Raw genomic sequence first — 12,331 nt, forward strand, 5'->3', positions numbered from 1 at the left:
GTGCTGGGACATTCCTGGAGCGTAATGTGGCTGGCGTGTCTTGCACACTAAGCAAATGCTAAACAAGTTACTATGTAAAACCTCATCAAGTTCAGCTACTTTTGGATGGGTACTGTAAGCACAATTTAAATTTAAAGTCTACAGCAATGCTTGACTTGAAAAAAGTATAGCCCGTAGCCCGTAGCCTGGTTTTAACTTGTGTTCAAAGTATCTTTTTTTTTTTTTTTTCTTTTTTGTATGATTTTAATTATTTGTGAATTTCTGCCTTGTTAGTACATTTTCAAGAAATATAATTTAAAACTGCAATGTCTGAAATTCTTCTGTAATTTGAACAGGTAAATATTGGAAAAATGGATTCTCCCATTGAGAAATGGAACCTAATAATTGGCAATTTAGCCTTAAAACAGGTAAATATAATGGAATTATTTGATTCACTCTTGTAAATGAGCAAAGTTATTGAAAGAGTCCATCACAAATGTTGGTAAGTATGGAGATAGTGTTAATGAGAAACTAGCTCTACAACACTGGCTTATACTTAATGTACAATGTTTGCATGACTAGTTTTTTTTTGAGCAGTGTAGTTCTCTGAAACAATATGAGCTTGTATTTCAGAAAAATGGGTAAAATATTCTTTGTGACTGTACTAAAGGTATTTCTTTTTTAATTTTTCTGAGAGGGGATCTGAGGATGGTTAGAGAAAAATTTCAGACTTGGCAGAACCTTTTAAATTTGATCTCTCAAATGTTTTCTGTACTGTATTTGAATTGGATTCAGTGTTTAAAGGAAGGATGTGATGGATCTTTGGGATAATAAACAACATTTTAAATTACTTGAGTCATTTGAGGAAAGGAGTGTTTGATCTCCAAAGCAATTATTTCTTAAGATTAAGAACTACTTCATGTTTGTATGTTATAATACAACATGCTCAAAAAAAAGGTGAAGTGTTTATGCTGTGTCTTCACTAGAACTGGCTTAGGAGCTTCTTTAAGCATTTCAACTTTGGCTCCTAGAATATCCTCTTTCTCCTAATCTTACTTTTGCTATTATTGAGTCTCTGAAATGGTGCTAAAGCCTCCTCTGCTGGCATAAGAGTTTTATTCTTGATCATCCAAGGTTATCATCATCTCTACAAAATGGATGAGCATGTTCCCTTTATAGCTTGCTAATAAATGGAGATAGGAGGAAAGAGTAACAGAAAATTATTCCGTAGTTCTCTTAAGTATATCAATTATTATAAGATTTTTTTCACCTTCTTCTTCTTTTCCAGGTTCAGGCAACAGTAGTTGGTTTTCTGGCAGCAGTGGCAGCAGTTATATTGGGCTGGATTCCAGAGGGCAAATACCGCTTTGATCATTCCATCCTTCTGTGTTCTAGTAGCGTAGCAACTGCCTTCATAGCTTCTCTTTTACAAGGTAAAAGGAGTATATATGTTACTTTATACAACTCTTTGGTTTTCTGTGGATGTTGAGTGTATATTATGTTGATGTTCCTTAAAAACTTAAATGCGGTAAGGTGCAATACATCTGAAACACAGCTCAGGGCAGAATGCCCTTTTGCAATTGCCATAAAGGACTACATCTTGCCTTCCTCTCCTGTCTCTGAAAAGGTTTGATTGGCATCATCTCCTGAGCATACCTAAATTAAAAAGTATGTTTTTTAGATTTTCCTGATATGATGGAGAACTTTTCTCCCCTGCTTTCTATATTCATTAATGTACAAAATATATTCTTAGTACTAAACAGGTAGAACTTAAGTTGTAATTAAACTCAGGCATGCCCAGTTGTTAGCTCAGCTGAATCCAAACTTCCTGGCTACCCATGTTGCTTTTAGGTTAGTTTGTGTTCTGCTTTCTATCTGGAATGAACAAATCGGCTTGTTATGTGGAGGGTTTGGACCAAGTTCAAGTCCCACTCTCCAAACAGTGCCAGTGTCTGTCTGGAGCCATATAGCATGATTAATTAAATCTTCTCTTCCCAAGTGTCAGGAAAAATTTAACAATAAAAAGATGGTACTTAATGGACATGAGGAGGGAAAATGTACCTGTACTTGTGACATAATATAGATTCAGTAGTCTTTAATAATAGTAAGTTGAATCAAATGTTTAATGTTTTGGGGTTTTTTGACTAATTTGATATGCTTACATCTGTGAAAATTACAAAATTGTTGAAGTATAGCATGGAATTAAGAGCACACAGTTTTTTTTAGTGACTGCAAAGCTGTCGAGTTTGATCACAGGGCAGAATTAAGAGCAACAAGAGAACTGGGGAACACGAGTGCTTTCTTGTTGCTTCTCATGTATGATTTGGACACGAAGAGAAAATTTTACTGTTATCTGGTGGTGGGCCAGCACAGGAAATTACTTTATAAGCTTCGTCCTCCTACGTGTTAAATATATTTGAAATATTGTGATCCTACAGGGTCATTTCAGTTCTTTCTTTGAGAATTTAATGGAGTCTAACTCTTCAGGCAGTTTTTCTGCAAGTGAACTCCTAATGTAGCCTACAATACATAATATTGCTAAAATACACGAAAATTATAATACCAATTTTAAAAAAATTCTTTAAAATAGCATAAAGGATGGTATTCATAGTTGGAGCTCTTACATGTATTGTATGATGAGAAGGAAATCACTCAAGTTATGTCAAAGAAGACTGTTAACAACAATGTGGATTTTATTTTTAATCACTTTTTGCATTCTGTAGGGCAATGAGTCTTAAAAGGTGGTGTTGCTGTTAGTAAGAAAAAAAAAACAGAAACCCACATCCTCAATTTAAAACATTTTATCTGTATAGCAAGTAACATTTTTATATCTTGTCTAGTTTTTAGTTTATGATGTATCTTCTTGACTTTTGGTCCCAAGTCCATGGCTGGAAACCTTGCACGATATTCTATGTTGTTTTCAGCTGAGTGTAATTTAAATTTCAGTCAGCTAAAGTTAATAGGCTGTAGTAAAAATACACTGCATATTTTTTTCTTTCGAAAATGGCTGATTTGCAATTTCAGTAATGCCAATTCTAATCATAAGCAAAATACTCTCCATTGTACAGAGGGTTCTTGATTTTTTCTTTTCGACTGTGCACTTGCTGTATTGTTTTAATATATAATGTAATTATTTAAAGTGGCTAAAATTTAAAAACACAGACATCAGTCAGGTGGGAAGAATAATAATCCTGGGACAAAAGCACTAAATTCTCACTTACCAAGTTTGAAATTGCTATTATCGTGGAATTTTCTGTGGAGTTAAAACAGTACATATGGTTACTGTACTGTCATCTCTGTTAAATCCAGGAATAATAATGGTTGGAGTTATTGTTGGATCAAAGAAGACTGGTATTAATCCTGACAACGTTGCCACTCCAATAGCAGCAAGTTTTGGAGATCTTATCACTCTTGCTATACTAGCGTGGATAAGTCAGGGCCTTTATACTTGCCTTGGTAAGTATGTTTCTAAGTGTATATGTCTCCATAGGAATGTATTTTGGGTTAAGAGGGTAGAGACAAGGGAGGGAGGGAGAGGCTTAGAAAACCTTTTAATTTGACTGACTTCTTTGCCAACATTTATACCACTGAATGACAAATCTTGGGTTGCAACATTATACCATGATCTTTTTTAAGTTGATAGAAATCACTAACCACAATCTTGGCACAATATACTAGTACCTGAAAGATTCTCACAGTATCACAGTCAATCTTCATGTGAATTAGCTGCTGAATTTATTCTGCTTTCTTTGGGGGAAGGAAGTTGTCTTTGTCCACGTTTTCTTGAATGCCTACTCCTAAACCAAATATTTGCTTCCCAGAGACTTTTGAAGAGTTCTCCCCTTGCACTAAGGAGAAGGAGTTCAACTGGCTGTCTTGATCAGCTTCTAAGAGAGAAGTTCTGCTTTGAGAATGTATTTTGTTAGGGTGTGGTTTTAGACAACGTTCAAACATATCTTGAGCTGCAGCTGTGCCCAGAAATCAAAATAACATTAAGTACTTTGAGTAACAGTAGCAAGTCTATAACAAGTACGTATTGAAAGAAGTGAAACCTAATTTTAGATAGGCTTGTGCTTTCTGATTGTTAATCATAGAATCATAGAATCATAGAATCATTTAGGTTGGAAGGAACCTCCAAGATCATCAAGTCCAACCACCGCGCCACCAGGGCTCCAAAGTCCTCTGCCAAAACAGATCAGAATCTGTCAGGGTTGGAAGGGACCACAAGGATCACCCAGTTCCAACCCCTCTGCCATGAGCAGGGACACCTCCCACTAGATCAGGCTGCCCAGAGCCTCATCCAGCCTGGCCTTAAAGACCCCCAGGAATGGGGCCTCAACCACCTCCCTGGGCAACCCATTGTTACGACTTTTAAATCATTTACACAAAGAATATTGTGAGTTTCCTGCTGATTTCTTCCAAGTGCTTTCCAGCTCCCACTGAATTACTTCCTTGTTTCCTCATCTTCCGTACTCCAGCTTCCAGTGCCAGTTTCCTTGGCTTTTTCCTATCTGTTTCACTCACAGTGTGACACTTCCATGTCTCTGTCCTGTTCTGTGTGTCTGTGCTTGATTTTACCAGCCTTTCCTACTGCTTTTCAGTAAATGATGCCAGCTTCTCCAAATAATGGCCCTACTTCCTTCTGTTTTCTTTGTTTTGCTTCCTCTTACAAATTTGATGACTATATTTCAAACATAGATCTGGTAATTTATTCCAGAACATCAGTTCTGCCATGAGAGTTGAAAATGTATAACCACTCTGAATAGCTAAGGAGCAAAGGAGAGGCTTTGCTAATTACTGACGACAGAGGGCAACGATCTAACCCTGCTTCATGCATGAATTCTGTTTGACTTCTTGATGACACATTTTTACTGTTCACTTATTCTCCCACTAATAGCTATGAACAAGTGAATTACATATAAACAGCTCCAAATTAATTTTCTTATGAATAATTTTTTTTTTTTTTTTTCAGTCTTCTCTTCTGCTAGTTATTTGAATGTTTCTATGGTCCCTTTGAAACTGTTTTTCTGATTTCTGGGACCTGTACTATCATAGAATCACAGAATGTCTGGGCTGGAAGGGACCTCCAAAGGTCGTCTAGTCCAACCCCCCTGCAATAAGCAGGGACATCTCCAACTAGATCAAGCTACTCAGAGCCTCATCCAGCCTGATCTTGAATATCTCCAGGGATGGGGCCTCCACCACCTGTCTGGGCAACCTATTCCAGGGATCTATCACCCTCATACCGAAGAACTTTTACCTACCATCTAATCTAAATCTACGCTTTTCTAGCTTAAAGCCATTACCCCTCGTCCTGTCACTACAAACCCATGTGAATAGTCCCTCCCCTGCTTTCTTGTAGGCCCCTTTCAGGTACTGGAAGGTCGCTATAAGGTCCCTCCGGAGCCTCCTCTTCTCCAGGCTGAACAACCCCAACTCCCTCAGCCTGTCCTCACAGGAGAGCTGCTCCAGCCCTCTGATCATTTTTGTGGCTCTCCTCTGCAGATGCTCCAACAGGTCCACATCCTTCTTGTGCTGGGGCTCCAGAGCTGGACACAGTCTCAATCCTACTCTCTTAAAGGAGCAGACCACTGAATAAGGTTCATCATCACAAAGCCTACTAAAAATGAACATGCCTATAATTATTATTAGAAGCATGGTCAGAGAGCAGTTGATGTAATGAAATGCTTGCTTGTCACAAAGGACATGTAAGCTTGGAAAATGAGAATGAGGAGCTCAAAAGCCACTCTTTTTCTTTCTGTTTCTTCATCTCTCTCATGAAGAAAAAAAAGTATGAAAACATCTTCTCACAGAAGGTGAAGAAAGTTCAGAACAATTTGAATTTTTTTTTAAATTTTAAATTTTTTAACATTCTTTTATTGCTGCAACAGACTCCTTCATAAAAACAATCTGAAGTATTTTTTTTTCTGTATATGAGCTTTAAAACACATAATTGTAGATAATTATAGTATACTACAGGCCAAATTTTGTCTTGTCAGTAATTGTTTACCAGACATGTTGATATCACCACATTTATTCTTCACATCTTTGTTCACCATTTAAGCCCTTTTATGTAAAAAATGGAGCTGTTCTGTGTAAGTATTACAATGTCAGTCAGAAAAAGTATATAAGACTCAAGCTACCTTGGTGAGGCTTGCCATTTTGTTCCTTAGTTTTCAACTGGTGATTTTATATTTTCAGTATTTTAGTTTTGTATTTAGAAAGTGTTGATGTGATGTCACATTATGTGTATCAGGGCTCTATGCAGCCATTTTTTCTATTTTCTGTATTTTTGTTAAAACTTGTATTGTTTATGTTTTTTTAAAAAATTGTGGCCACAGGAAAAGCTGGTATTCTAACATTAGCTGGATTTTAATACTGTCATTTGTAAATGGAATACAAAATCTGCCATTTGTAAATAAGCAACACATATTATTTTGTGACTATATCTAGTACTGTTTCCTACACTTTATATAAATTACAGTTTATATGTTTCTTTTTTTTTAAACGAGTAACTTATTACTGCTAATATTTCAGTTTCTCCTATATCATTTTTTTTGTCCTTTTTTCTTAATCTAAAGAAGCCAAAAAGATCCACTCAGCCCCAAAAAAGAAGACAGAGAAAGAAACTTAGACTTCTTTCTTCCTTACACATATTTCCAGAAATTTACATCTCTAGTTATAAATGGTGTAATATATCTCAGGAGAATTAAAAAAACAGAAGTGGGGTCAGTTTGAACTGATCCTTTGCTACTTTTACAGCTGTCATGGCCACTCACAATTTAGTCAGCCACCACACCTAGAAATCAGATCCCTTGCATGTGTAAGGGGAAGGACTAGTGCACTCAAGTATGCTTCTAGAGTTACTCTCAATTTTCTTTCTCTATGTTTTTCTGGAAATACTTCTAGTTTGGTGATATATGTAAATATCCAGTTATTACCAAAATGGCTGTTTCTGCTCATTAAATTTTTTTTCATTGTATTTGTATTTCTTTCTTTTCAGAAACAGTGTTTCTAAAGTAAGCACATAGCTCAAAGCCCTTGGAAATGTGTGGTTTCTGAGATGCATATGTTTGAACTATGAAATAGTAGCAAGAAATAACAGTATGGAGTAGCTTCAGCTCAGGAGATGTATATAAAGTTGTAAATGGCAGGGAAAAGGCATTCAGAAAATAATTAAGCAACAAGTTAAAAAAAAAGTTAAAGATTAACTTTTTCATAAAATACATGACTGGGATGTGGAACTTACTGCCATGATCTATTAAGAGGACCAAAGTGATTTTAGGAAATTATTTAGCTAAATTAATAGGAGAAGAATCCATTGCAAAGTATTGAACAGACAGATGCAGACAGAAACTGAGTGATGAAATCCCTGAGGCAAACTGCAGCAGGATAACAGAGTAACAAGTCCAATGGGAATGTTATAAAGAAACCCACAGTTTATGGGATAGTAACGAAGCAGGTGGGATTCACCTCTGAACTATGTTCTGAATTAACTATTTCCCCAATGATTTCTTAGCTTAACTACTCAAATATACCACAACAAAGTGTAAGTTTCTGACTCTTTTCTGCAGGGGAAGGGTTGTTTCCAGATAGTAAGACTGGAAGGGGGAAAATACTTATCTACAAGCTCTGTTTGTCTGTAGCAGAGCTGTACACCTGCGTTCAGCTGTGTTCATCCTCTCAAACTGTATTAGTTTCAGAGGATGGTTCGTGACATACCCAGAAGAGGCAGGGGAAGGGACCATAGTATTCTTACCTAGGTTAAGGCCCAATGAAACATCTTGTTTGGCTATTATCATAGACATAATTTCTTAATAGTTTATTTGAGGGCTTTAAAAATAATGGCAAAGCTATCAAATATGGGGATTTAAATAGTAAAAGATTAGCAGTTTTTACTGTCTTTGCAACTCCCCAGCAAGGGCTGTCTGCGAGTCGTTGCTCAATAGCTGGGGGAAGCACTAGAGGGCCCCCCAGGACCGCCGCTGGGACCCGGCTCCTGTCCTGCAACTGAACACGGGGAATGCGCAGGGGGTAGAAGACCCGGTGTATTAAACGGGGAGATCCGTGTGGATTGTCATTTGTTAATGATGATATGAAGAGTTCATTTAAATTTTCCCTTTTTCCTCACAGAACGTGGCTCAAATATACACATTTCTTTCTCGTGCATGTTGGATCTGGGTTGAGAAGACAAGTTATGTGATTCAGGTTATTATTTTCAGGTTCCTACCAGTTGCTTTGAAGTAGTGTATTTCCAATTTACCTCTAATTCCTACTAGAGGTTGATGTGTTTTCAGTGGCACTGTGCTGAACAGTCTGTCACGGCAGATATCTTGCACAAGAAATAAAAACACTGAGAATTCTCTGAACTAGAACATTAATTTATATCACTGTTTATGAAAGGGATGAGGGCTTAAAGTAAATGAAAATCAGAAAGGACTAGGTTGCGAATCTTGTCTCCTTCCTCTTGTCTCCTTTCTTTCTTAAAGTCACAGTTCATTGAAGAGTTGCATGCGTTTAGGAGCTGATCTTCCACTGTGGGATGGTACAAATTCTATAGCAGAGCCAAGCTGAGTAAGATTCCTCTTATCATGTATGCTACCTGCTATAAATATATCAAAAAGTGAGTGGAGTGAGCCCTAAAAGAGGAGAAATTTATTTTCTCTTCCCATTCTCCAACTATTTCAGGGTACATTTACTCCTGTGAGCTAAAGAGGAAAATGGCCCACTCTTCCTTAAAAGATGCATCTCAAGGTTAACATCTTTTTAGAATCTTTTAGTAAGGTATTCTATAAGTACAGCCTCCCATAGCTAAAAAAAAAATAAGCCTGCACATTGTTGCTAAGAGTTAGACTGGGGGTGAGTGGTTTCACACATCCTGTAGGCAACTGCAGGCTATCATTGCCCACTTGTGACAGATTCTGTATTATAATTCTGAACTATTAATTGCTTCTATAGTTCAGTTTTTATTTCAACTTATTAGACATGCAATAGAATTTGAGGTTCTGTCAGGGAGCAACTATGTTGCCTTAATTTTTACATCACCTTCATCTTGAAAAACCTGTGCAGGGTAAACTTCAGCTGTCAGCAGCTTTTCTAAAATTTGTAAACAGATTAATATGTATACTTGTTTCCCTCCTTGTTTAACAGCAGGAGGATGGATGCCTTTTTATTTGTTTATCATTCACACTAGCACTTTAGAACAGAGAATCCCAATAAAGTGCTAGCATATTATCATATTAAGAAGGCTTTCTTAAAAAAAAATATAAGCTCTGGCTGTGTCCTGCCCCTGGAGTTTCCCCACTCCTGAGAGCCACTCATGCCTCTTGTTCTTTTCAAAAAGAAAGTTACAACAGTATTGCAGCTATGGGGTAGCTTTAATAATTTATGTCCAACTTGAATAAAGGACTTTGGTATAAAACCTATTTTGTAAATTTTCTCTGCACTTTTCTCCACAGTGAAATTTGAAAGTCATACCTTAGGGTGTGAAACAAGCACTGGTTGCATTTTGGTTTGTGTCATTATCTTTTATATCACTACACACTTTGGTTTTATTGCTATAAACCATTTTCACCCTCTTGAAGGTCCATCTAACTTTTGCTTTGTTTGCTGTAGAAATGACAGCTTGTGTCATTTCATAGATGCCTATCTCCTTGATTCCTGTAGCTGCTGTTAACTAACTTAAAATATGTAGAATTCAACTAGTGAAAAGTTTGATAACCAGCCTGGTGTTAGTCATGTTTTCTAAACATGGGGTTAGTCACGTTTTTGTAAATTTGTGTTTGCTTTTGACTACTTGCTACCTTCTGAAATGGCCCTATTGCATTGCAGGTATAACTTCTATTTATTTTGGCTATAATTCATGAATCATTATACACTAGCAAGACGATAGATAGACGATATCTTTTATTTTTTTTTTCTTTTCTTTTAAACTTACAAAACTTTTCTGTGGCACAATGGCATGTATGTATATTTTATATTTTACATAGTTATTATGTATTTAAACATTACCTATTAAATATTTCTTTGTTAGTATTCATTGTTCATTTGCTGGACTGATTTCAATTTTCCTATGTGCACTTTTCTTTTCAGAAGAATTGTATGATATACTTTATTTAATTTTAGTGTTCTTTGTAAAAGATGTAATTTTGTTTTCATTTTAATTTCCTTTCCTATGTTGGTGGAAGTCCTGTGGGTTGATGGTTGATGTACAAGTGAAAGAATTTCAAAAATTAGTGATTAATTAGGGTAATGTTCACCACTGCAGCTATATATTGCTGTTCAATGTCTTCTTGAAACAGAGGATCTCTGCTCACCAAGAGATTTTACTTTTTAATAAAATTGGCGACCTCTCAAAAAAAGTGGCAAAGACCTGGAACTTATTTTGTGCCCTTTTATATTTTAATAATTATAGTGCATTAGAGCTTTTCTCTCATTCTGACCTTTAAATCAGTTATTTGGCATCTGGTACCTACTAAAGTGGAGGAAAGAATGTGTTTACCTGGGCAGTAGTTCAAGAACTTTACATCAGTACATTTTTGTCTTTATAGTTTTGTTTTACCAAACTTATAAAAAATATCAAATAAAGGAATCTTGTATTTTGTATACTCTTTTGAGTAAGAACCCTTTATATTAAGCCAGAGTTAACAGAAAGAGGAGAAAGGTAAAAAAAAAAAAAAAAAAGACCACAAAGGAAGGAGATAATATACTGTAGAACAGTTAGATAAGGAAAGGAAAAAATTGCTCCTCTTTTGGGCTTTGCCTCCTTCACGTTCTAATAGCTTTCTGCTTTTAGCTTACCCAGTGAATGGTGTCCTACTATCTTTTCTGCTGGTTCTGCTGCAAAGGTTGTTACCAGTCAAAGCAGAAAGATAGTAACTTCTACAAACTCCACAGCAGTTCTTCCAGGAGCAATTTTAGCTCCACCAAGATAACATCAAAGCAGTAATTACTTGAATTTGCAGCCTTTGTAATCAGCCATAATACATGGGCACGAATGCTTTTTAAATATGCTAAATATTCTTCTTTGGTAAAGTGTTTGTGTGTTCTACATTAACTACATCAACCTGCTTATCTAAAATATATTTTGCATTAAGGCTCGTCCAAATTGTGATATTTTAGACAAAATTAATTTAACGTTAAATGCCTGACTACATTTCTCTTAAAAGTGAAACAAAAAAAGTTAAATCTTTGCATAATTTGTATATGTATATTTGCTATTAGGATAAACTTTTCATTATTTACTTCACTGTTGAATTGGGAAGTCTTGGATCACTGTAACAGCGTCTGTGGATAAGATTATAAAACAAGTAATCTGAAAAAAATAGCACTCTTTCTGTGGAGACAGCTGTTTGCCTTGTAAGCTCATCTTTATGATGGTACTTACTGGTGTTTGCAGTTGTACTCCTGTGAAATATGACACAATTCTGATGGATAAGTGCAGGCAGCAGAAATGTGGCTATGAATTTTCAGACTCATACCACTTATAAAAGAACTGAGCTACTGATATAAATGTCTCTGGATTACACGCTGTGTTTGCATCATTTTAGATATGCTATTTCTGAGTAAATTACCATATTATATGTGCTTTGCCAAGAAATGGGGTGTACATATGCTATGACTTATATAAGCAAAATATATTTTCAGTATATTCAATTTCTTTCTTTTTTTAATAGATATATTACAATATAATGTTTTACATTCCACATTGTTATTGAATTTTTATCATAAAACATCACACAAAAATCCTCTTCAAAATTCCTTCTTTGTACAGATAGTTCTGTCCTTGTGAAGATTTGAGACACAGATGGCAGACTTTATCTTGTTGATTGTTATTCCGTCAACAATAAACCATACTGTTTAGTGCAGTAGTTGAGACTTTAGGTACAGTAGTGTTAAAGATTATTAAAATTCTTCAATCACATGATTTAGATTATAATTTATTTTAGAGTTCTCTATTAGGAAAAATGTACAGGAACAACTTGAAAGTAAAATAGATTATTTTGGTTTTTCCTATATTATTATTTTAGAGACATATTACTACGTATCTCCTTTGGTTGGTGCCTTTTTCTTGGCTCTGACTCCGATGGGGATTGTCATAGCTGCCAAACACCCAGCTACCAGAACTGTTCTCCATTCAGGATGGGAGCCAGTTATAACTGCCATGGTTATAAGCAGGTAAGTCTCCTTTTCTTGCTTCATCTTGATAGTCAACATCCTGCGTTTCTGTATATCTTATTTAACACTTGATTATACTTAAACATTTAAGGAGCTTCTAGAAAGTGGAGTGTGAATAAACTTTAATCTTCCCAAAACAAGGAAGTTAAGAAGTTAAGTCCCAGGTGGGAAAGAG

At 35.8% G+C, this 12,331-nt stretch overlaps 1 protein-coding gene across 1 annotated transcript in view; it reads left to right on the forward strand.

Moving 5' to 3' along the window:
• Positions 1–335: 335 nt before the first annotated feature.
• SLC41A2 (solute carrier family 41 (magnesium transporter), member 2) overlaps positions 336–12,331 on the forward strand; it is a gene marked incomplete at its 5' end in the record, with an annotated part of 37,340 nt that continues 25,344 nt past the window's right edge. The window contains 4 exons of the mRNA XM_008949100.1: positions 336–407; positions 1,268–1,412; positions 3,289–3,435; positions 12,009–12,156. Of these exons, the coding sequence (XP_008947348.1) occupies positions 336–407; positions 1,268–1,412; positions 3,289–3,435; positions 12,009–12,156 (512 nt within the window). The remainder of the gene's footprint in view (positions 408–1,267; positions 1,413–3,288; positions 3,436–12,008; positions 12,157–12,331) is intronic.

The sequence above is a fragment of the Merops nubicus genome, unplaced genomic scaffold, assembly GCF_000691845.1.
Source record: "Merops nubicus isolate BGI_N331 unplaced genomic scaffold, ASM69184v1 scaffold21391, whole genome shotgun sequence".
In the NCBI taxonomy this organism is placed as follows: domain Eukaryota; kingdom Metazoa; phylum Chordata; class Aves; order Coraciiformes; family Meropidae; genus Merops; species Merops nubicus.